This window comes from Anguilla anguilla, chromosome 5, assembly GCF_013347855.1.
Source record: "Anguilla anguilla isolate fAngAng1 chromosome 5, fAngAng1.pri, whole genome shotgun sequence".
NCBI lineage: Eukaryota > Metazoa > Chordata > Actinopteri > Anguilliformes > Anguillidae > Anguilla > Anguilla anguilla.
This window is the reverse complement of record NC_049205.1, coordinates 48,127,937-48,153,234: the sequence shown is the minus strand read 5'-3', so window position 1 is coordinate 48,153,234 and position 25,298 is coordinate 48,127,937. Positions and strand designations below refer to the sequence as shown.

General features: G+C 39.4%; 2 protein-coding genes across 6 annotated transcripts; both read left to right on the top strand.

Moving 5' to 3' along the window:
* Nucleotides 1-144: 144 nt before the first annotated feature.
* Nucleotides 145-5,300, top strand: lins1 (lines homolog 1). Of its 3 annotated transcripts, XM_035417820.1 has the most exons (6): nucleotides 146-1,130; nucleotides 1,411-1,500; nucleotides 1,813-1,954; nucleotides 2,119-2,712; nucleotides 3,106-3,292; nucleotides 3,991-5,300. In XM_035417820.1, exons 1-6 carry the CDS (start codon nucleotides 744-746, stop codon nucleotides 4,679-4,681), a joined length of 2,091 nt encoding a protein of 696 aa, XP_035273711.1. In that variant the 5' UTR covers nucleotides 146-743; the 3' UTR covers nucleotides 4,682-5,300. The 3 variants fall into 3 exon arrangements, with proteins under 3 accessions (XP_035273712.1, XP_035273711.1, XP_035273713.1); XM_035417821.1 differs by lacking the exon at nucleotides 2,119-2,712 and having other exon boundaries at nucleotides 145-1,130; XM_035417822.1 differs by lacking the exons at nucleotides 146-1,130; nucleotides 1,411-1,500 and having other exon boundaries at nucleotides 1,838-1,945.
* Nucleotides 5,301-5,714: 414 nt separating this feature from the next.
* cers3a (ceramide synthase 3a) lies at nucleotides 5,715-23,415 on the top strand. Of its 3 annotated transcripts, none has more exons than XM_035417823.1 (12): nucleotides 5,715-5,866; nucleotides 6,090-6,405; nucleotides 9,548-9,730; nucleotides 10,341-10,458; nucleotides 12,580-12,698; nucleotides 12,878-12,935; nucleotides 14,753-14,803; nucleotides 15,409-15,501; nucleotides 15,874-16,002; nucleotides 16,443-16,549; nucleotides 18,372-18,525; nucleotides 20,953-23,415. In XM_035417823.1, exons 3-12 carry the CDS (start codon nucleotides 9,558-9,560, stop codon nucleotides 21,076-21,078), a joined length of 1,128 nt encoding a protein of 375 aa, XP_035273714.1. In that variant the 5' UTR covers nucleotides 5,715-5,866; nucleotides 6,090-6,405; nucleotides 9,548-9,557; the 3' UTR covers nucleotides 21,079-23,415. The 3 variants fall into 3 exon arrangements, with proteins under 3 accessions (XP_035273714.1, XP_035273715.1, XP_035273716.1); XM_035417824.1 differs by lacking the exon at nucleotides 5,715-5,866 and adding an exon at nucleotides 5,912-5,983; XM_035417825.1 differs by lacking the exons at nucleotides 5,715-5,866; nucleotides 6,090-6,405 and adding an exon at nucleotides 8,506-8,956.
* The last annotated feature ends 1,883 nt before the right edge of the window (nucleotides 23,416-25,298 follow it).

Genomic DNA, 25,298 nt, shown 5'->3' with positions numbered 1-25,298 from the left:
AGTTTGCTGTACCGTTTCACAGTTCTACATCCTGCTGAAAAACTTAGTCGCAACATTGCGACTATCAGTGCCACTCACTTGCGGTTTTTCCCGGTCTTTCTTCGGGCATCCAGCGGGAAAAAATCCAGGGTCATGAATTTACCACCATACTAACTGTTGTTAAAATAAGAATCACAGATTCTGGAATGCACTGCACACTGCTTGTTTTCCCAGTTTGAATCCTTGAATGTTCTTACAAATTATTGTTTACACTACAGTTCCCAGAATGCAACTCAAACAAAACAGGAAGTTGTGCTGGAGGCATGCTTTTGGAAGAAGCGAAGTATAACAGTACAGTAAACTATGGTGAAACATAAAACAGATGACAATTCTGAGTATTTCAGATAGAATTTTCATCCACATAACTAGTTTGCACATGTGTACACGTGGCAGCTAGTAGCTAAGCCATATAACGAAAATATTTCCAGTAACTTTACGTGGTTACCTTTGCGGTTTTATTCATGTAGCTAGCTATCTGTTTGGCTAGTTAAATGTACTCATGATAGTTAGCTAAATAGATACTAGTTACCTGTATTTTAAAATAGTTTCTAGTTGTTTAATGTAGTTAAATATCTTGCTAACTGTGGGAAATCATGAGCAAGGTTGGAGAGGGTTGTGTTTGTGTGCTCTTAGTTGTCTGTTTAGTTGTTTGATTTGGTTAGCTGCCAAAACCACTTACTGTGCAGTATTCTGTAAAAGCACAAATGGAGCACATCTTTTTAGTTTTACAGGAGGTAGACAGCGGCTTATTGTTGGGAACAGCCCTGGGATACGACAGTCATGAGTTGGCGTCTATCATTTGTGCTGGTATTTGTGAACACAGCTCTGGGAGTAGCCAAAATGCTCAAAGCAGCTGTATGGGTGACGAAAGTAGCCGTCCCCAGACCCTGCCAACACTCTCAAGTCCTTTTATATTGATGGATGAACACAAGCATGAAGAAAAGCAAAAGGAAACGCTGTGTTTTGCTTTGAGCATTCTGGAAAGAATGAGCTCCAAGTTGCTGTCTCCAAACCCCACAGTGGATTGCAGCGTTTATTACAAGGATATTTTGAGGACATCATTGGAGGACATGAATCTCATGTCAAAACTTGTAAGTTGAACAAGTTGGATAAGCCGTCGTATAGTATGTGCAAAAGTTGTAGTATTTCCTGTCTTGCACTTAAAGGAGGCTGCCACATGCTTAGATAGAGGAGAGTAAAATGGCTTGCGGTAGGCCAAATAGAGAAAGCTGGCTGAAATTAAAAAAGGTAAATCGGTCTCATTTGATCTTGAATGGCTCTTATGCAGGGCAACTCATGCATATGAATTTTAATCAAGCCAAATAGTATCTTTGCATCATGACAACATATGTTATTTTTCTATTTTCACAGGTCTCTCTTTTCAGCATCCAGGACGCCTTATTATCACACTTAGCTGTGAAGTGTGTTTCATCTGTTGTGCTTTTTCAGCTTCTGGAGTCTGTGAGTGTCATTTTGGAATATGAAACCTCAGGTTTACATTTAGCTGTATGTATATATATATATATATATATATATATATATACACTCACAGGATCAATGTCCAGTTGAAAAATTACGAAGAAATATCATTCTGCATATGTACATTAGATTTTGAGAACGCATTTGAAACTTTTCTGTATTCAGGATGGAATATCCTCCTGGGGCTAGCACGTGCTTGCTTAGCCAGCATGGTGCAAACATGTTTTGGAAAAAGACTGTACAAATGTCTGGATGTTTTTTTTTCCTTCTAACATATGCGTTTCTTTTTCACAGAACACATTTAACAGCATTTGGCAACAAAAGTGTTTCCAAACCTTTCAGAGGGGATGCCCTTGCAATGAGATGGACAGTTGTTTGTGGTCTCTCACCACTGTAGTGAAAGGAATGATGAAAGGACTGTATAAATGTAAGAGAGGTGTGTAAACTGTGTGTTTACTAATTACTACATTAGAAAATGGTTTAACTGATTAAAATTGTATATCTTTCATATCTTTATATTTAAATTAGAATAGATTTTCATGTTTGTATACCATCACACACCCAATTAATGGCAATTAATTTATTCTTTTTTCACTTCAGAAATACTGGATAAACTGCTTGTGGCATTTGACCCTGTACTGCCTGACTTGTACACAGGGCTGCTCTCATGTGGGGGACCGGGCTCTGATATTGCTGCTTGTCAAATTGACTCATGTAATTTAGAGACCATACATATGGCCTTTGTTGATTTGCTTGAAGTGCTCACTGCTGCGAGAGTCAGGCTACACATCTGCTCCATGAGCCAGAGGCTTTTGTACCAGCGGGCGTCTGTGTTCCTTCACCTAGTTGACTCCCCGGCTCTCTATGCTGTGAAAAAGAAAGTACTTCTGTTGTTGAAAAGAGTCCTCCTGGAGAAAGCTGGAGATGATCTCTGCATTGGAGAAGTTCAACCCTCTGCACAGGTCGATGGTCAAATGACCCCTGACTTGTGGGCACTGGCTGACTCTGTTTTGAGGTCAGCAAGTACTGGCTGGGTTCAGCGTATTTCTGTCAGTGGCAAGGCCAGCCTTTTTGGCGGTACCAGTGCGTCAGCTCCTGGAAGCTGTGAGGGACCGGATTTTGTGATGTTGAGGGCAGTTAGCCTGGTTTTACTCAAGTCCTTGGAATACAAAGTCCAGCAAGTCAGTAAACAAGGTAATTCATCTATGATACTGATACATCTGGCTAAAGGTTTTTTTTATTTGGCACAATATATTTTTAGATACCAAAATCTGTGAAGTCATGTCCAAATTTATGAGTGAACTCAACTCATGAACTGTGTTACAGACCAATTGCTACAGCAGGTTTTGTCATGCCTTTTTCTTGCAGAAGGGGGCGTTCTTTGCTAGGATAACTGATGAAAGATTTTTCCACACAGACCATCAGTATATTAAAGTTACATTTAGATTAAATGCTAAGTGGGTGAATAATTAAAGCTTTTCAATATTCAAGTTTAAAAGTTGGCTAATTACAGTGGGTGTGTGTGAAAGTTTTCTGCAGTCTTTCTGTTTGTGGTTTAATTTTGATGTATTGCTTCTGTCTCCGTAGGTTCGCTGTGTCCTGTGGACATCCAAAGCTATTTATGTCCTTTGATGGTTTTCCTGAGTCAGCATCTGCCACAAAGCCGCCAGCTCTGTCATTCCTGTGCCTGGGTCTCACTGGTGTTTGGAGATCAAGATGATGACATGATAGAGGCCGCAATGACATTAATGCTGTTGTATCTGTACCAGAAGAGGTATATACAGTGTACTCTTACTGATTCATAATGCATAGCTTTATGTTGGGGATTTGCTGGTGGTACACCCAGCTAAAGCTATAGTCCTTTATTCAGTGCTTTGCCTCAGAGTACAGAATTGAATCCTAAACATGGCATTGCTGATACTGCCTGATAGTCCCTAGGCAATTTGGTAAATTTGGCATTTTCAGTCTGTCAGTGCAGGCCTCTTGTGTGATGACTGTCGCTCATCTGGTGGAGTGGAGAGTGAAAAGAAGCAGCAGCTTGCAGCATGTGCTTGGAGCACACGTGTGTTAGTCTTCCCACCCGCATTGCGGGACATTGCAGTTTTGGGATAGGCCTAAAAAATGATTGGGTGTTCCAAATTTTAAGGGGGAAAAAGGTACAAGTTAAAAACATTTTTTGTTTCAACATTATACTGAGAGAAATGTGTGAGTAAATGAAACTAGAAAGAAATGTTTTTTGTAGAACATGCCCAGCATCTGCAAATGTGATTTTTGCTTGATAATGTTTGTTATTTTAAGTTTATTAAAAAGTGCAGTAATTGCTTAACAAGCACATGTGTACAGTAGTTACTTTTTGAGAAGTAATTGCTATGCACATTTAAAGCTAAGCTGTATAATGGTAATAATAACTAGGTAAACTGCTTTTCTTAGAACCCTTTTAGTTCCCCTTACCAAAAAAGTGTCTTTTTGCAGGGTGAATGCTACTTCAGATGAAGATGCCTGTAGCACTGGCTACAACCCTCACTGCCTCTTCATTTACCTGCTGAAAAGTGTGGCATTTGACCACTCTGTGCTCCTAGACTTCTTGATCTCAACTGAAACTTGCTTCCTGGAGTACTTTGTGAAGTATTTGAAGTTCCTGCGGGAAAACTGGGAAGGCTTCCGCAGAAGCTGTCTGTACACCCAGGGCTCTGACACACTCGAACAGAAGAGCGGGAGCTCAGGACAGGAATCCACAATGGGATCAAAACTGCCTGCTAATCACGCCAATCCTCAGTTTAACCGGTCACCAGCGAGTGGGGCCACCAAATCCATGTTTTGTCCGTTGGTGGATTACGGGAGCTCAGATGAATCTGAAGCTGAAGAGCCAAGCGTGTCAGATGGCCCATTAGGCAGACCACAAGATGAGGGGCCCGAGCTTAACTGTGCTGCTGCAGGAGGACGGTCTTTGTGTTTACCAGAGCGTGCAGCGGAGAAAGCCGGAGATGACCACCTGACTCCTGATAGCATGTGTGAAAAAACGGTCATGTGCCTTCAGGAGCTAAGAAAAGTCGTAGTCAGGCTGCAGAAAAGAAATCTCTTTCCCTACAAGCCAACCTCGCTGCTGAGGCTGCTGATGCAAATCGAAACAAAGAGTGGCTTTGGAGATGGATCTCAGTGTTAAAGACGCACTAGCCGGTGCTTGTTTTCTGTGTGTCTGGATGCGATGTACAGCGCCATGTGTGTTCATGTCACAGTGCCAGGATCTGCTCGCCCATTGGAACTATAGAAAAGGGCTTTAATCTGTGTCATGTGCTGAGATGCCTAGGGATGGAGGAGGTGGTCATGCAGTTCTGGTCTGTTATGTGTATACAGTCGTAAGAAAATCTGATACCGTATCAAATGTAACTTTTGGCCCACCGGGAATTTCTCCCTTAGATCAGGAGTGCTCTGCCCTGGCTCTAGAGGCTTCTCTTATAGCCTCACACCTAACCACCTGATTTCATTGATAAGTGCCTTAGTTGATCCAATTCAGTGTCCTGTCCTCCAAATTTGTGAGTGTCTTAGAAACAGAAAGAGTCAGTCCACCAGGACTGGAACAGAGTCAGAGTATCAGACTTGAGGTTATCAAATGGTATACAACATTTCCCCACTGACCTTGAATTGCTTATGGATCTACAGTGTTTCAATGCAGTCCAGGTCAATTTATTTATGCAGTTAGTTTTCACAGAAATAAATCTGTTATGCATAAGGGTCTAATGTTTGTCCCACAAACTTTCCAATAAACCATTTTTGTAAAATGATGCGTGTGCAACATTTATCACATGGGTTATGCCGTTTATCTTTTTTTCTGTGTGACAAGCCACTGGCTGGTTTGCGATCCGGGGACATCGCTGTGCACCAGGATGCCTTTTCCCTCAGCAAGGGGATCAGCATGAATCATTTGAGCTGTTTTGGCTGAGGTACAAGTTCCATCCTCCCACCATAGATTTAGAAGTTAACCATTGGTAAATTGCCTTTCTCTTCCAAGAGAAATACATGCTTGCTTTTTACACAGGCCTGACAACGCTAAATTAATGTAATTGTTTTATTGTAATAATTGAGCAATTCTGGGACTACTTAAAGAAAACGAAGACAAGCAAGAACAATACAAATTGTTTGAGCTGTCATAATTTCTGTCTACTGTTGGGATATGCTTTATTCTGATGTTGTGTTGTCTTCTTTAGGTTATCTCCTTGGTATCACGTTGAAGTAGCTACCATTCGAGTCCCTCTATGATTACCGCTAATTACCTTTTTCTGTCAGTAGTACAATGCAAACTCAATACAAAGCGGACTGGGTGTACTCCCACAGGCATGTTTCCTTACAGGTGAGGCATTATGTGGCATTACTCAGCTTCTAACTGCTAGCAAGAATTTTTTTTTTTTAGATTGCAACCTAGCTGGGTGTGACCCTAAAGAATTTCAAACAAAGAGTGCCTGCTGGGGTGAGTGTGCCTGTCACGCTGTCCAGTTCTAGTGCTTTACAGAGCATTTAGGAAAACGGCTGCTCCAGACTTAAAAAGCTCATCCCCTTGGCTTTTCTCCCCGCAGGTGAAGGTGTTGAGGTAAACCAGTTTTTTTTGGCCCTCCTGGGTAGGGCATTTGAGGAGGGAGCGGTTTGGCTGATAGCAGTTTCCTTTGAACAGAAATGAGGGTAGTCGTGTACCGGTTTGAAAGTCCTCTTTTCATCTGACCTGCTTTCCCATGGTGTCGCCTGTCTCGGATTCAGTCAAAGGACAAGGAAACGTACTCCTCGTCACCACCGGCATTTCAAAATCTTTTCCCTGTGGGTGAAAATTCTCATGCATTTTCAGCAAGTTTTAATGCTTTTTAGAGGAATAAAATTACCTTTTTAAGGAAGAGAAAGGTGAGTCCACTGTTGTTTGGATGTTATTCTGAGTGAGCTCTTTGACGTGAGTAGTGCTGCCCATGTTTCTGTAAAGAGAAAAAAGTTTGGAAATTTGATGGAAACCGGTGATTTTACCGATTCTGCTGGCCTACATTCAGTGTTCTGCTTTTCTGTTTTCTTATGCAGTGTTCTGCATTGGAAAATAGCACTAAAATAGTTGCTTTTCATGAGCCAGGTACTTATGAAAGTTTAATTAACTTGCTGGCCACAAAGGTTGAATGTCTTTTTCAAACACCATTTCAATGTTCTATAAAAATCTAAATAAGAGCTAATCAGGCTTTAATTGCTAACTGCTCTAACAGCTTTTGTTTACAAGCCTTTGAAGAATGCTTGTGATTGAGAGCCAGATCCTCATGGATACGAATGTTCTGCACAATACCTACAATGTAAACACTGGCCCTTTTGTGAAATTTACTGATGCAAGCTGAAAATCGAGGCTAAAAGCATTCTAATACTAGAAGACATGATTTCTAATTATGATTTCTGAAATTTCTATGTTTTTAGCATTGTTCAAGCAAACATTCATAAATACCTTTTTATGAATAGTTGACAGTTTGAGAGTCATATTTTTAGTCTGTGGCAGATCTGCCTGTGAGTTTTTGCTTAGCACTTCATAGAAGCCTTGTTTATGATTTCTATGATCTCCACAAACACAGTTTTGCAAGCTCAGCTAAAATGCTAACCCTAACTCCCCAGACTGATTTGGTTAAGAAAAAGGGACATTTTTATTGTAGGTCAAAGTTAAGGACAAATGTTGATGAATCCCCATGGTGGGTGGGGAAGGTGAATCATGAGGAGGCAAAAATATGCAATTCCCAGAGGATGTTCCACCCAGTAAATATGTAGCAGGTTTGATAATGCATTGCGCTCTGGCTGAAGTGGTGGGGTGATGAGGGGACTGCCTGTACTCTGGGGTATGGACATAAAGAGCGAGTCTAGGTTAATTTCTTTCAGCTTTAAAAACAAAACTCCTGAGAAATTGTGCATGCCCACAACAGAAGTGCTATAAACAATCTTTAGAGTGATATACCCTCCCCCCCCCTTCAAAGGCTCCCATTGTGATTTGAATGTGTAAATGGTTTCTATTGTGGGATTATTTTTCATTTTATTATCACTGCTGGATGTTCTGATGCAGTGTGCTGGCAAACATGCAACAGCTGGAAATGTGCTGAGTTTTGCAGTTCTTTTTTAGTTTTTTCCTTGATCTCTGGCTGCACTGATCAGCAAAGATGTCATCCATGTGGCCGTCAGCGTGGAACTAGCTGCTCATTTATAGTTTTACTAATTCATTTGAACACATGAAGTGTGCAATCTACATTTTATTCATTTTAATCCAGGATGCATTTATGAAGTTCAAAAAATGTTATTTATTCATCCGTGAAATCATTAACCTGCTGTTTCTATTTTTACAGCACAATTGTATGAATAAACTGTTTAAGAGCATTTGTCTGGTCATGATTAGATACTTTCCTCTCAATGGAGTAGTGATGAGAAGGTTGGAACATTGTTAGGGATGAAGAGTTGCTTTTTAAGTTTTATATGGCTATGTGGACTCAAATTTTCTCACTGTCATCGGTTGTGAAGTCCTAGTTTTGAACTGGCATCTTATCATGCTTCACTGTTGGTGGTCATTGAATGTAGACTCGCTGTTATTGCTGTAGTTCAGTGGCTAAGGAACTCGGTTTATAACATGGAGATAGCAGGTTCAGTTCCCACGTTGGACTTAACAGCTATGTCCTTGCCCAGGGAGCTTAACAATAAAGTATTCTGTGAATGTCGTCCCATACAGGATGATTTTAAAATTGAAATCATGTAATTTGCCCTGAATAAGGTTGCATGCCCAGCTGTAATAAAAAGCACCACACTGTGTCTTTTGGCCTTGTTGGTTCTCATATCAGGCTTTGAATATTTCTAACTGCCTCCTCCTCTCACGCCAAACAAGGTAGAGAATTGAACCTTGGCCCACCGGATGACTTACAGGAGAACTTTCAGAGCAGTTTCCATGGTATTCGTATATCTTTTTATCTGAAGTACTGTGGTTTTTATCAACAAAGACATTTGTACTCAGGTTTTATTGTGGCTGATACTTAAAAGTGTGATTTTCAGAATATTCATTCCGTTGCCATGTTGAAGGGATTAACTCTCCTGTGTGACCCAGGGGTTGGAGGTTTCAGCAGTGTTTTATGTTAACACTTGCTTGGGATCTGTCTATACGGGTCAGGGGGAAGTGATCCCACATTTGTGTTGTTGTCTGTTTCAGCAGTTGTGTTTTGCCATCATCAGCTACTGACAAACCAGTCTTTAAAGGTTGTCTTTCAGCCAGAGTGAAAATGTTCTCCTTGCTCGGGGGGAAAAAAAAGCTACTAACAGTTTGTTATCCAGTTCCTATTCAGGTGTCTGTTGCTAGGCTCTAGGCTTGGCTTTTATTGGACAATAGGATTCAGAACGGCCAAGTCCTTTTGTCTTAACTGACATTCTGAAAAAAGGCAAAGGGGATCTTGTGAAAAGGGTGAGGTTTTTTATTAAGTGCAGTTCAAATATTTGTATTGAAAATGACGTCCACCAATATGCACCTTCTGTAGCATTACTGTGCATGCAGTGCTGTGCGCCTTAATAAATGAAGGTTCTTTAATTTAAAGGAATTATCATGTATAATGCTGAATGCTATTTATTTATTTTATTTTATTTTTTTACAAGGATTTAGTATCCACATTTGTGCCCATAGTGAAGTGCAATTTTCAGAGGCTTGTAGTTTTTTTATTTTATTTTTAGAAATGTAGTTGAGCTTGTATTTACTTTCCCATTCCAATTTTTTCTTGTTGTGAATGCTAAAGGTAACAATGGAAACACTATGGACTGGAAACATTTTCATTGATCTGTTGCTGATGAATGGCAGTGTGGCTTAAAGGTGTGGCAACCAGACCTGTACGCAGCAGGTTGCAAGCTTGAAATCTGGTTGAGGCTATGCTTTTACCCTTGAGCAAGTCAATTAACCTGAATTGCTAACTTAATTATCCATGTCTAATATGTCACCCTCAGGAAGGGTGTTTGAGAAGTGTATTGTTTGTTGTAATGATAACATTTTCTGTTTCCATTCCAGTTGTATTAGGATGTTTCAGATGATCCGTGAGTGGTTCTGGTGGGACCGTATTTGGCTCCCTGTGAATCTGACATGGTCTGACCTGGAGGATAAAGAGGGCCGTGTCTATGCCAAAGTTTCTGATCTATATGTCACTAGTCTGTACTCCATGGTATTCCTCATTATGAGATACCTGTTTGAAAGGTAAGTTCCGTAAATTGTTAGAATAGAATATTGCTTGAAAAGGCATTTTATAACATGAATTGTAAAGTAACATCCACACATAAATTTAGCACACATGACACTAACTTTAATATACCCTAGTAACTCATTATTAGGTCAGCTGTGTTTTGACAGATCAAGCCCTCATTCGCATATAAATTAAGGAGTACTTTACTTTAACTGACTACCTTGTTGATAATTTATGCCCTCAACCCTTTTAATGAGTTTTATGAAGCTGGTAATGACGGTAATTGCCTAATGAATAATGTGTATCCTATTTGAATCCATACATATGAACATCTATTAGCTGATCTTTATTGTTGGTCCTGAGATCTCTGTTTTCCTAGGTAAGTGCTTCAGCATGATCAAAATGGATGTATTAAAGATTCATTAAAGAGTCACCAATGTAGTCAAACGTGATGCCTATCAGAAAAGATAGCCGTTGTGATTCCTTGTTCTCTGTTCACTTCCTTGTACAACACAAATTTAATCTGTAAAAAAAACCATGAAACTGGTATTGTGCCAAGCAGGAATATAAAATTACTTTCCTGAGTTTTGTGTGATTTCAGGTTTGTGTTTCTGCTTCTTCCAGGCTCTTAGCCACACCTCTCGCAGCCTACTGTGGAATTAAGGACAAAGTCCAGCAGAGAGCTGCGCACAATCCTGTTTTAGAGAGATATTTCCGCAATCACTTGCGAAACCCTACTCAGGTACAGCCTTCTCCAAGGTGCATCATGCTGCAACTGCCAGTGTTAAAAGTAGCGATGGGTGCAAATGTACTCACTGCGATCTTCTGGATCAAAATTTTGTATCTCAGACTCAAGCTAAAGCATTGATGACAGCATTGCGGCATACTAAAGCTGTGCTTGGGGCTAACGATATGCTCCTTAAATCCCTATTTAGTTCGGAAGGATACCGACGGGGCTGTTTTATCTCAGCACAGATCTCTGTATTTTGGAACCACCACTCATTAGCATTTCTTTGCATTATGTGCGCAGGCTAAGGCACAGTGACTCTGTGATTGCACCCTGCTATGAATATCATCATTAATCAGTCTGGGGTTCCTTTGATAGGTTAATAAAGGCATCTCTTTTTTATCACCATGAGACACCACTGATACCTCTCATTTAATGGAATGGAAACTCAGTAGCTTGGAACTCTCTATCAACATGGACCTTTTGAAAAGACAAACAAATCCAAAATATAGCCACAAGCGGTAATTAATGGGGTGCAAGCAGTATGGGGCGATGGTGCAATATGAATAAATGAAAGAAAACAGAACTATTGTAATGAGTGAAACTATGTTCAAACTTTTTAAATAAAGGTTAAGTAAACATATGGAGCTGAACATTCAGAAAAACTGACATTAGCAAAACACTTAAATCGGCTCCATTTAGCCTTTCATCAATGGATTTGTACAAAACCTGCTATGAATGTTCCAATTAGGATGTCTGCAGAGCTTGGCAAATTTTGTAAAAATTGTCCAATCACATTAGCTAAAATGTCACAGGCCACACCCACCGGAAGTGACTTTGACCAGTTTGGTCTTTTGAATAATACCAAATAGCATACCCCATAGCATGTGTAAACAATTTCATGAATGAATGAATGAATCATTGCATTTATATAGCACTTTTCCAAATACTCAATGTGCTTTACAGTGATGAGTGGGAACTCACCTCACTCACAACCAATGTGTAGCACCCACCTGGGTAATGCACAGCAGCCATTTTACACCAGACTGCTCACCACACATTAGCTAAGGTGGAGAGGGAGAGGAAAATTTTTAGCCAATTAAATCAGGGGATGATTAGGTGGCAAGCTCGAGAGAGCCAGGTTGGGAATTTAGCCAGGACACTGGACCCTACTCTTTGCGACAAGTGTCATGGGGTCTTCAATGCCCATGACATATGGTCCATTCAATTATGAGAAATACAATTTTACATTTGTAGTGCCCCATGTGGGTGTAGGTCAGAATTGCAGAAATGCTTGTTTAACTGCCATTAGCATCTGTACTAAGTTTCATAACAATTCAGAATATTTTCATAGAGCTACAGACATTTCTCTTTTAGGCCATGCCTCTTTTCAACTTCATTGGCTAATATTGTCAAAATGGTCCATACCTTCTTCTGGCTGCAGTTGGAAATTGATTGAACTACTCACTAAGGAAACAAGTGTTTAAAAAAAAAATCAAAATGGTGAAATGGGAAAATGTTGTAGGTGGAGCTTGGTAGTCCAATTGGCATAGTTGTAGAATATGCATGCCAGAATCTGTGTACCAAATCGAAGTTATGATGTAAGAGATACAGCCTTTTAAATGAGAAAAATTGGATCTTTAATTATAATTATAGCGACCATCTGGCCAACTGGAAAAATATTCTTTGTGTCCGAGTTTGCACATGATATCTGTTATTGATGAAAATTTCATGTCTCTAGCATTTACTCACAGGAATTTGCAAAAAGTTGGGGAAAGAATCTGAAGATAAAAAACAATATAAACCAGCACAAAAACAAGAGTTCCAGTCCTATGGGCTCTGACCCCCAAATATGTAGTTATACTTCTGATATCTACTGAGATATCTATTCATGAGGAAAGAAAAATATTTTCCTTTGATTGTTTTTCAGTATTGTGGATTAAAAATATGGTTTGACAACCATAAATATTATTTTTATTATTTATTTTTAAATAAGTGAAAAATGGTGCTGTTTTTCCAGCCCTGCACTGTAACTTATGTAAGTGTGGAAAGCAGACTGACTGCATGTACATGTTTTGGATCAGGTATCCAAGTAGACAAATATTTCATTCTATGATACTGATATTTCCTTTACAGTCAGATATAGATGGGCTGTCAAAGAAATGCAGCTGGACAAGGAGGCAGGTGGAACGCTGGTTTCGGAGGCGACGCAACCAAGACAGACCTGGCTTACAAAAGAAGTTCAGAGAGGCCTGGTATGGTGATGTCTTCAGTACTGTCCTTACGCACAGTTCCATTAAGAACACAAACCTATTAGAGGTTGAGAATATGCCTGTCTCTACATTTATTGCTTTCATTTAAAAAATTATTTTACGTGTAAGCTCTGTTGGAACCATAAAGCAATGTGACAATTCAGCTCCCTTGTTTTTTGCAGTTGGAGATTTGTCTTTTATCTGTCAGCATTCATTGGAGGATTAATAGCTCTTTATGATGTGAGTATGCTTTGATGTTTAAGACTTGCTGTGATGTTTTTCAAGATTTATTGTTCTAGATGTACGCAGAATGCCTCTGTTGGCCAACCTTTCCGGATAGAAAACAGTTTGTATTCATTTCTTAAACATCTTTTAATGTTTAGGAAAGTAATATGAACTGTTGGTTTGGACAGACTTTTTAACAATTCCTTTTTGCATGTTATGGGCTAATTGCTAGCAGTTTGGTAGATTTCATCTTTTACATTAATATTTATCTTCAGAAGATTTTTAATTAAGATTGAATCAGACCTAGCCTCTCACATTTTGCTTCCTGGAAAACCAAGCTAAGCACTTATTTTTCCAAAGTGTGAGGAAGTAGAGGTTTTGCCATTGAACTGGCATCCATTAATCATTGCTCCATCTCTGACCAGCCGGACTCCCACCGTTCCGAGCACCTGAATGTGACAGTGTGAAAACCTCAGTGATGGATGGTCCACTTCTATATTCATAACACCCCACCTTTACACCCATTAGTGTGTCACCAGAGAAGACAGCGTTTAAAGACTTTGAGTTTTGATTTATGTCCCTGACTGAGAGCAGGGTGAACAGTGTATGACTGAAACACATCAGGCTTTCAGGGTGACCAGACAGATGGCCACAGTGTAGCTCTGTGCTTTAGGGCATCAATGTCAGTTACAGCATTTCAGCTCTTTACCTTCACTATGACTTGAATGCTGCCAATGGATGGCCTTTGAGAAAAGAAAGTCCAGGGAAAGCATATGGTTGTACATACCAAGGATCTATAAATCTGATAAGGGTAAGGGTGTTCACTTTGTTTTCCCTTGGTACGTCTGACTGTATGCTTTCCTTTTGGATATTTTTTCCAATAAGATATTGTATGTTTCTTGCTCCTGTACAGGTAACACTGGAGTTAAGTATTGAGCCTCTGATATAATTTCTGACATCTGCTCCAAGGTGTCCACAGTTAGCAGTGGTTAGCATTGCTGCATGATTCACACAAAAACAACTGAATCACTGCAATATAAATGCACATATCAGCCCCCCTCCCCAATTACCTAGGGACAAGAGGACAATAGGAGCTGAGGAATTGTCCAAAGGGCATAGTCTGTCAGTGCACTGCTAAAAGGCCCAGTGAGGTGCTCTCAGGGGCACAAGGTCCAGCCCACATGTAGAGACATGTGATATTGATGATGTTGTGAGAGATATTGATGATGTTGTGCAATGCAGAACTCAAATTAAACATTAGGCCAATATAAGGTTTGCTTTACCTTATTTTAAAAGCATACATTTCAACAGGCATTATGTTTTAATTTTATCATGTATTTTATTTGCACTTATTTGCATGTCTTCAGTGGTAACAGTACTGGGCTATGAGTCAGATGCCCTGAATTAGCCCTTAGCTGTCTGCCCTGCACTGGGACATGGCAGGATCTGGACAGGCCATTTGTGTCAAATCTAAATCTATAGTGAGAGTGAGCCTGTAATCCTGATGGGCGTATCTCTCTGCTTGCTAAGTAGCCATCTTTGTCCTGAGTGGCCCTGTCTAGTGAAGGATTTGTGCTTATTTCTTCTAATTGGATTTTAGTTGACACAGCTGTGGCCTCTGCAAGCCGAACATTTCCCCTCTGAATGGGACGATAGACTGGTCCAGCTGTGTTATCAGCGCCAATGGGATGGAGCTCAGAGAAAATGATTTAATCAGTTGTATGATCTAAATTGTATGCTGTCACTGAAAACCGCTTTTGTGTTGTTCAATGTTTTTATGGCTCTCTTATGAATGGCTTGCGGTTTGTTTCTACGTTGTCTTTGTTCTCTAGAAACCTTGGCTTTACGATACTCGTGAAGTTTGGACTGGCTTTCCAAAACAGGTGTGAATACCATTTATTTATGTGAGCTGTTTTAATCCCTAAAACACAAAGTGCCCTTAGGCTGCCTTTCTTCTTAAATTTAAAAGCTTAAGAGCTTAAAGATTTTAGTTCCTGTACACAAGTTCATATTTTTGTTTTATGGTGAATGTTAAAACTGATGTTATGATTAATATATCACATAACTAATTTAATGGCCTCTACTTTGATAAGGGTTTCAGGCAATACAGCAATTTACAACGCCAACTCCATATATAAAGCTGGCCATAACCCCCACTTCAGTTCCAAAATAAACAATCTTCAAGTCCAAAAAATCTTTTTTGCAAGAAGAGAAATTAAGTTCTGGAATATATCCCATTTTTTTTCCTTATGCAATGCCAGGCCCCAATCAAAAGTTGAGTGATGTCAAGTTAGGAATTGTTGTTCTCGGATGATGTGATACTTTTAGCTGCAAAGAAACAATGCCTTTTAATGTTTTAAACAAAAACACCTAATGAATTAAGATGGCAGTTTGCACTCATATATTGGTGCTATAACAGCATGTCCTTTGTTCATAATCTGAAATTATGATGATAGCAGGTTTTGACTCTGTTTACTTTTTTCTGCAGTCAATGCTCCACTCACAATATTGGTATTACATTGTGGAGATGAGTTTCTATTGGTCACTACTTTTCAGTGTCGCATTTGACATCAAAAGAAAGGTAAGCATCAATATATAATTGAAAAAGTAAATTTTGTGTTGTTGTTTTATGTTATGGTATGGCAAATTACCTTGTTCATCCATTATTATAAAATTTCTCACTGAAGTATTGGCTGTCTTTAACAGAAAAAAATAAGGCTCTGGGTGCTTCTCACAACTACACAAAACCTTTCAGAAAATCTTCCCATATACTCTTTATTGCAATATAATGAAGTATTCATATTATTCAGGGTATTTAGCAATATCTGTTTGTTTTTGAATATCAGTCTTGAGAATGTTTGATGTTGACAAACAGAGGAAATTGTATTCTAATATACCCAAATATCAGCATTCTGTCCATTAAATGCTTGTCTTTGTTTTACTTTCCTTCCAGGACTTTAAAGAACAAATCATCCACCATTTTGCAACCTTGATTCTTCTTGCCTTTTCATGGTGTGCCAACTACATCCGTATTGGAACCCTGGTTATGATCATTCATGATGCCTCAGATGTTTTGCTTGAGGTAGATCCTATTCAACATTAATTTGATTTGATTTGATTTTACTAGGATCCCATTTAGCTGGTGCCAAGGTATTATTTGCCCTAAACCGTGCTACAGGGTCAGAAATTGCATGCATCCCACGCAAGGAAGTTTGATCCATTCTTGGTTATTCTACAAGTAGGTATGTTTAAATAGAAGCATTCAATATGTGGCCAATAACCTGTAATGTGTTACTTTCATCCCTGTTGTTCATAAAATATAGTATATGCTAATGAACTGGTGTAGACAATGATAAGGCTACTGGTGGAGTGAAAATGACTGGGATTGCCACAGCAATTACACAATAGTGTTGGTAATAATGTATTGTAATTTGTGTGTGTGCATATATTCATTTATCTATTTTCTGTTTTGTCATCAATGGTATCATGACATTAATCTTCCCATCTCTTTTTTTTCTTCAGTCTGCAAAATTATTTAACTATGCCAAATGGGAGAAGACTTGCAACATCATCTTCATTCTATTTGCTGTTGTGTTCATGGTTACTAGGCTGATAATCTTTCCTTTTTGGTAAGACAATTCACGCGATGCCTGTGCGAGTACACGTGTGTTTTAGAACTATAAGTTAGAAAGAGTTATCAGTTTTTGCTAGGCCTTTTAGGTTAAGCATATAAGATTCAAATAAAGTACTCTTGTGTTCCAAATCTCTGTTAAACATTATACATATTATAAATATGGAATAATGTATGGTTAAAGTCCGATAATGTGCCTGAATTGATAAGTGTTCTCTTGCTTGTCATTTAACCTGTTAGGGTTTGCCATTTTTGGGCCCTATTTTTCGGAATCAATGTGGCATGGCTCACAGGCGCAGTCAGTGGTGCGGTGTTTGGGTGCATTGGGTGCGGCTATTCACTGTTGCTATTTTCCTGACTAGAGGCGAAGAGCACACAGATCAAAGCACGTGGCACAGATTGAAAATGGGCTTGATTTTGATGAATATATTATCAATGGGTGCATTGCATATGAGAATTCACTCATAGCCAATCAAATGGCCTCTTTTCATTCCCTTTAAGAGCGGGGGCACAAAGCGCACTCTAATAAGACATTTGTTTCACAAGGTAATGCCTAAAATCGCAAACTAAACTTGTACCACACGCTTAATCTGTTCACATCGGTCTATACCTACAAATATTGTGTGCAACTGCTGTCCATAATTTTTAAAAAGTAAATCCAACAATGTGTTTTTTGTGTGATAGGATATTAATGGATTAATGACAGTATAGTGATGAAACAAAGTCCAACATACACTGAAATAGCCAATACAGAAACAAGCTTATTTGTATATTTAAATGACCAAATAGACAACCTCTAACAAATGATTTCATCTAGTGACATTATCCATTAATATTATACTCAAACATTTTGACTTATCAAGCATTCAATCATGTATTGCAATTAGTCAATTTGTTGACTAATTGTCCTAAAGAAATGTAACCATTTCTTGTTTACCGTATGTTTTTTTCAAACCACAGGTAGCTCAATACCATTAGCCTGTAGTGTAAGTAAAATAGGCACTAAAGCTGCAAGAAATATGGCAGAGAAGATGGTGTTTGGCTTAGATGTGCAGGGCCAATTAAACATTTTGTGGCAAGGATATTCCCCAGGAGAAATGGCAAAAAAGCTTAAGATGCAGGGTTCAGTACACACTCAAAAGGGTCTAGCCGATAGGCAGTAATGTTAACAGCCGAAGACCAGGAAGATCAAGAGGCAGTAGACAAATATCCTGTAGTGTCTAGCCCAATAAACCATTGTAAAATTGCACCACAACTACAGGAAGGATTCAGTGCCAGAGAGAAACCAGTTCCTACTACAGTGAAATGGCAACTATGATCTGCTGGTCTAAAAGTATGTGGATCTGCCTTTTCCCAAACTTTGTGGTTCAGAGTCAATGGTGCTTGGCTCACTGGAGTCACTTTTCTTCTTGTTAGCAGCACATAGCAAGGGCTTTATCGCAGGTACACAGCCTTTTAGTCCATCAGATCAAAGTCCTTGACAAAAATACCATTTTGCCAGCGCGACAGCTTGCAACACGCCATGCGCCAGCCGGAAAATAGAGCCATGATCTTTATCATTTGCTTTACACGGGGTATGTGCACAGTACAGGAAATGAGGGAAGTAAAATGAATATTTCTCTTATCTCGACCATGTTCCAAACCATTCTGGCAACTGCGGACCAGTCCAAAACCATTTCAAAGGATTTAAAAATGAGATCAAAAAGGATTATAAAATGTGGTATTAGGTCCTTTGATAGTTGTTATTTGAGGATGGTGTTCAGACACATGCTTACTACTGTGAGATGCTGTTAAGTCTCTGTGAACTTGTGCTGTTTCAGGCTCATCCACTGTACATGGGTCTACCCGGTTGTCAGCTACCCCCCTTTCTTTGGATATTACTTCTTCAATGTAATGCTGCTTCTCCTGCAGCTCTTGCATATATTCTGGGCATGCTTGATACTAAGAATGTTGAAGAAGTTCCTCTTTGGTAATGTAAGTATCACTTTACATATTATAATTTATTATAAAGACTTAATTCTGTCCTGTTTTTTAATCTTCCAGCTTGTGTTCAACTTGAATCTGACCTGTTGACATGTTGATAATATTTGAATTCCATATTTTAAAGGGTACACTTAGCCAAACATATAATTTTCATATTCCTGGTTTAATGAGGAAATATAATATAATAGTGCACTGAATGAGTGCACCAGTATTATCTGCTATGCAGCAAGTTTAGAGTACCTGCATCAAGTGCATCACACATGTGTGCACATTTGTCATGAATAAATTAAGCCATTTCCATCAGAATGACAACATACTGTAAATATCCTGTAAAGTTTTATGCAAGATGGAGAGTGAATCAAGATGGAGAAGTGGTTCACAGAAAAGTTGTTACTGGGTTGGAATGTTTGGGAATCATTGATGTAAGTGACTTCTTAGCCAAACAACATACCCTAAAGATACATGTTTCCTGCATCCTGAGGTGTGTCTCTTATCAATGCTTCTCAAGGTCACCTTGCCATGTATGTGATAGGAAGGGGGATTCTATTTAAGGTGAGGTGAACAAAGCACCTGAAAAGCTGTCCTGTCATGTAATACTAGTTCCATTACCTCAGTGTTTCTCTGACAAGGTGGAATTCACAACTCGTTTTAAGCAAACTGAATTGAGAGATGTTGACAAGTGAGTTCCTAGAATGCTCTTCTATGTGAAAAAACATACTGGTAAGCAAGGCAGGAAGTAAATTATTTATACATCCTCCATTCACAGTGCTTCTCAGCTTATTATTATTCACTGTCCATGGTTGCCTAGAATAATGCCAAACTGAAATTTCCTGAAAGAACACTTGCGCTGTGTACAACACTGGGGTTATTTTCAAGGAACTGGAGTGAATTTCAGATGTGTGTTAATCTGCAAATGCTGGAGGCTCTGAAACTTGTCTTAACACTTGTTATTTGGGACTGGCCATGCTTTTGGGTTCCTGAGTATATTACAGTCAGTGTGCTGGTGGTCTCTGATGTGAAATGTAGCATTTGGGAGGCTGAAGCTCTCCTGTTCTGAACATTTCAAGGGTCACTGCTGGTAGAAACAGCCCTTGGTTCAGGTGACTTACATGTGCAGCAGAGCTATGCTTTCAGTAACCCTGGTGTAGTTGGCTGAAGAGGGAAAATAAAGATCAGTTCCAAAAAGGAACAAAGCTCATTTAAAAAATGAAAAAGATGTGAAATGTGAGATGTCTTGGCATTGTCTTTATGGCAAATAGAAAATAATTTCTAGCTTCTTATGTCATTTTTATGTCGCTATGTTTGACGGTATTTCTCAACAGTAAGGGGGTTGTGGACAGTCGGGCATGGAATATCTTTAACTATCATTTTGTTCTTCTCACCAGTATCTTGCTTTTAGGCCCCTTGACAGTACATCAGGTCCTCAATTGTCTTATTAATCAGTGCATCGTGTTATGTTGCAGGGGAGCTACAGTAATGCGCCTATGTGGCCAAATATGACGCAAACTCTCCCTTTTCGCTCTCTAAAGAGGGATAGGCTAGCAGCATTGCATTTCAAGGAAACGTCTCCTTCTTAATCTCTGAATTCATACAAGAGTCCACTCATTTGGGTTTGTGCAAAACATAGGCATGCATACAACGGGGGAAAAATGCCTCACTCTGTAGTTGGAATTTTTTTGCTGGTTTTGTGAGAATTTGGCTGAGATTGAACACTACAAGTGTTTCAGTTCTTTCCCATAAGTCAGTGTATAGTTTTTTTCTTTTTGCCCAACACAGAGAGAGGCATGCAGCCTATTGTGAGTGTCAGTGATGGAATGCTGTGTCACTGAAGGGGCTCAGTGCCTTTTCACCTCAGGACACAGTGAGAAAAGTAGGCCACACCAAAGGAATTCATTCATTCTGGGATACTGTCACAGCTCTGAAACCGTGCAGGGTTCAAAGCTGTACAGAATGCCACAGCAGGGCTCCAATTACTTTGTCATCCTCCTGATTGTTAGTTGTTCCCACCTACAAGGCTCCCTGTCATTATCTGAATCGGGGGTTCTGAACCCATTCACCGAAATGGCCCGTGCGTGTGGCCCAGAATACGTCATGTGGCCCGAGCCCGCAGCACTCTCAGCTATAAAATGCTCTGTGACTGAATTTGTGAAGGAGACCAAAATACAGCTTGTAACTGATGCTTGATGGAAGTTCTTCTCACAGACATTCTAAACAATGTTTTTGTTTATGACCTTTTTTTTCTACTTTATTAGGCAGTCATTTTGCAGTATATTAAAGCTGCTGAACATCTGTTCTGATTGTACCATAGCTGGATTGGCAAAACACAGTTAATTAGTTTAGTAAAATAATGCTCATTTTCTCCACTCTAACCTTTGTCCCCCGTTCTCTATTTTCCCTGCTCCTTGTGGCTGACTGTAGCTGACCCGTGATGAGAGAAGTGACAACGAGGAAGACGAAGCTGAGAGCAACTCCACTGAGGAGGATGGGGGGCATCCAAAACTGAAAAATGGCTCAAGAGCAGGAGAACCAGACACCCGTCACTGACACTGGTGACCCTGAGTCCCCTCTTTAGCCTGCCAGTGACCAAGGCTCTAGAGTGAGCCAGCACAACTCGCTGGACAACACAAGCAGCATTTGCCCAAAAGGAAGTATCTATGATGGAAAAAGAATAACAAGAAAGCAGCACATGCAAACAAAAAATGTTTGATTTATTACTGTTGGACCTAGCCAAAAAGTGCTTCCCTCATTAGGATATCAATGCTTGGAACAATGTGCGTGCTACACACAAACACAGACATACATGCACATTCACATTCACTTGAGCAACAAGCGATTGCGCACCACAATGTTAAAGGAGTTCACTGGGCTCACTGAAGTCAATACTTTCCCAATTCAGCCTTTTTTAAAGAACAGCACTGATGATGGCAGATCACCACACAAAGCCGTCTTCCACAGAGCCGTAAGAGAGAACAAAAGCGCAGGCTGCTGTTCCTCTTCATCACATCCCATTTGCTCCTCAGTTTTGGGGAAAAACACACACAAAAAAATAAACACATACAAAGAGAAACCACAAAGACGGTGCATCTCAGCCATCGTTATCACTGCAGCGCTTCATCCATCACGGCTAGGTTTCTGCGGCTGCGCCGGCTGTTGCCATGCTTTATATCAACTTCTGCCGGCTGGAGCAGAATGTTTATGGACCCAGGCTGAGGACATATTACAGCGGGTTCTCAAGCTGGGCTTAAAAAAAGAATAAAAGAAGAACCTAAATTTTATGAAAGAACGGACAGAACAACTCCCCCAGGAATTACGTCTTCAACATGCAAAGTCATGGACCTTGCTTGTTTTTCTGTGGAACATTCCGGGCCCACAAGCGCTCTGTTAAACACATTACAGTATTATGCAATCCATCTTTCCACGGCTGATACTTTTGTACGTGACCCTGTGGTACAGTAGGTGTGTGTACCCAAAGCCAGGGAGAAGGGGGATATTGGTGACTGAGGAGGAAATCGTTTGAGCTCTGCTTCATTCTTTTTTTTGCTCAAGAAAAATTCTTTCATGAAGTGGTGTGGATATTGATAATGTTTTTCCCTCGTGCCTGACAACACAATTTAACTTTTTCGGAAAGAAGGTGATGTGTACTTTTCATTTCAACTGCAAATTGCTTTCGGGAACAAGGGAGATGTTGACAACATGACATAGTCAATGAGCAAAAAGGACAAGAGGCGATTATTATGGTGAATTGTACTATTTTATGAAACATTTTATTTTTATTGAGCACTGGTTTGAATACACAAAGTCAAAATATGATGCACAAATTGGGCAAATAGGTTTATTCAGGTCTCTTAATGGGTAAAATTAACATGATTTCAAGTTTATAGCAAAGTACATTACAGATGGATGAAGTCCAGGTCACTGCATTAGAGAAATTTAAAAATTGGAGTTTGAACATTGACACACATCTAGTTTACTAGGAATAACTATGCACATATTGTGGCATTAGTTAGAATTTATGAGTGGAATAGCCATTTTATCAATGAGTACTCATTCAAAGACATTTGACTAAACTGTACCGCTATGAGATTCTAATCATGTTTGTTTTATGGTTTCATTGTGGCACTACACTGGACAAATTCTCAATCTTGTAGGAAAACCTCTATGTAAAAGTCATTCTGATGGTTATACATCTAATCAGCAAATATTCCATGCCGCTAGTTTTTAAATATTTGATTCTGTCACTTTATTTCCCTAAGAGTGATTATTCTCACGGCTATGTGGATTATGAAGGAAAATGGGCCAGTTTTAAATGCAGCATAGGGACGCCAGTCTATGCTTTAAAGAGGAATTATGAAAAAAATCAAAGAAGCTTGAAACAATATTGTAATCTGAATTTTAGTGTATCTGAGTTTTTATTAAAGTCTTAAATTGTTAAATATATTGTTTCAGGTTGTTTTATGGAGTATAATATTTCAATGATGTAAAGGGTGTAATAAATGTTAAGCTCAGTTTTCAGTGAACCAGACAAGGGAAATCTCCTGTTCTCAGCTGTAAAAAATATTTTACAGAAAAAAAAAAGACTATTAAAATGGAGCTCTTTAAATATTTGAACGCAATCCAGTGACATCTCCTTCCTAATGCTATCTCAGGGTTCTGTGTTCTTCAAAGTGTAGTTGTTAGAGGACTTAACAAATAAGCAGAATGCTTAAGGTTTGAATCAGGTGGAGCCATGGTACTGTACTTGACAACCAGTATTTTTTTCACAGGTTTGTGTCCCCATCTGTATAAATGTATAACACTGTATGTCACTGAATTTGTGCATTGCCTTAGTTAAAGGTGTCTGATTGATTCTGAATTAAACTTTCACCCTAAATGTTCACCCTTTTTGAGAGCTAGACCTGGACCTCTGAATTGTTCGAACAAGGCCTTCTACATCTGTGTCATCAGTTGTGGGTGTGTCAAGGGTTTGCTTTAAATCACGGCTGGGCTTAATGTAAATGTTGTAAGGCAGGGTAATGAAGGGTAATGCTGCTGAACGTATATCATGCCAGTCACTCAGAGAATGGACTTTGTGAGAGGCACACAACAGGAACTGACAGAAAGTTTAACAATTATGCTTATGATTTTGCTTACTGTTTTTAGCTTCATCACATGAGCCTTTCTCTTAGTTCAGAGGGCATGCAATCTTATCCAAAAAGGACAGCTGTAGGTGCAGGTTTTTGTCCCAGCACTAGCACACCAGATTCTACTTATCAAGGTTTTGACTGATGACTGAGATTAGCTAATTAGTTGAAACAGGTGTTGCAGTGCTGGGCTAAAACAGAGCCTGCACCCACATCAGCCCTTTCTGGATAAGATTGGTGACCCCTGTCGTAGACTATTAATGGTAACAGTTAAAAGTTGGCTACTTACAGTATTTATCAGAATGGTAGACAAGTAAGGCATCTATCAAACTCTAGAGGGTGCAGTTCACCACAATCCTCCCAGTGCTGATTGAGATACTGCTGCAGCCTGAGGTAAATAATTCATTGCATGTTCCCAGTGTTTCCTTAAATGACCAACATTCTCTCATTGTCATTTCATTGTCGTTTCCCCAGGCTTGTGAGTCGCCTCACATGATTCTAAAGAAATGGTCAAAATACAGTCATAAAACAGCTGAAAAAACATCCATCACTTCACTGATGATGTAGCCACATTTGGAAACAGCTTTGTCCTCCAAAGCCACGCATTATTGAAATTCACACTATGAGGAAGTTGCAAGCATGTCCAGAATAAATTCCCCTATGGAGTATTTGCACAGAGGGCTGAGTACATTGTGTGCAACCATAAAGAGGCTGCTCCTTACTGGAGGTATTCTAAATACAGGGCTCAGCTCCATACCAACCTGAATAACAGACCTGGGACACAATAACTACTGTATGAAATATCTACTTGGATTGAAGGTCAAACTTTGCCTCATGGACCAGAATCACATCACAATATGAAATAAAATCTGGAATTTAAAATATGATGAATTTTTTATTTTATTTTATCATAATGTAGAAATGAGCCACCTATTGCAAAAAAGCTATTACTGCTTGTTCATATATGCAATTGTACAAATTATGTATATTCCAAAATGAATGGGTGGATGCTGCCTGTCATAGTTGCTATATATTTTGATGTATCCTAGAGTTCTTTTTGACATATATTTTATGTATTCATTTTGATGTTTCACATGATGCAATATTTTCAATGTACTATTTATTATCTTTGCTAGGTAGAAGAAGATGAACTAAACTAAATGCCTTTTTTGTTTAGTCTGTGATATAAACCTTCTGCTCTTCATTGGCTAGTGGTTGCTCATGACATGCACCGGCTGACCCTATAGGGCCAGGTCTGAGTCTTAGGGGGCGACAGTCATTGATTTTTACAGAACTAGCCTGGTTACAAGGCTGCCTTGGTTAGAATTGCCACTGGATCAGCTTCTCTTAGCTTCATGCTAGGTGAATACTAGTTGTGAACAGTGAAGGATTCATCTCTCCCAGGTCAATGTGAGTGATATACTATAGTACTTTATGGCCTTTAGGATGTAAAATAGTCTCAGGCTTGTGGGTAAGCACGATGGAGTGCTCACTCTTCAACTTCAGTGCTCCTTGCATGGGTATCATTGGCAGGGTGGTGTCACAAGAAGCACAATGGCTAAGTCAATTCTGTGACGATAAGAGGGAGAAAATAATTTTTAAATGATTCCAAGGTTTTGGATAAATAGAAATGGCCACAGAGAA

What these genes read in the sequence shown, in the direction of transcription:
- lins1 (XM_035417820.1), top strand. Translation starts at nt 744, where the DNA reads ATGGAGCACATCTTTTTAGTTTTACAGGAGGTAGACAGCGGCTTATTG. An exon ending in TGAATCTCATGTCAAAACTT is followed by an intron (nt 1,131 to 1,410) that starts GTAAGTTGAACA and finishes CTATTTTCACAG; the next exon opens with GTCTCTCTTTTCAGCATCCA. An exon ending in TTGTATCTGTACCAGAAGAG is followed by an intron (nt 3,293 to 3,990) that starts GTATATACAGTG and finishes GTCTTTTTGCAG; the next exon opens with GGTGAATGCTACTTCAGATG.
- cers3a (XM_035417823.1), top strand. Translation starts at nt 9,558, where the DNA reads ATGTTTCAGATGATCCGTGAGTGGTTCTGGTGGGACCGTATTTGGCTC. An exon ending in GGACTGGCTTTCCAAAACAG is followed by an intron (nt 14,804 to 15,408) that starts GTGTGAATACCA and finishes TTTTTTCTGCAG; the next exon opens with TCAATGCTCCACTCACAATA. An exon ending in CCTCAGATGTTTTGCTTGAG is followed by an intron (nt 16,003 to 16,442) that starts GTAGATCCTATT and finishes TTTTTTCTTCAG; the next exon opens with TCTGCAAAATTATTTAACTA.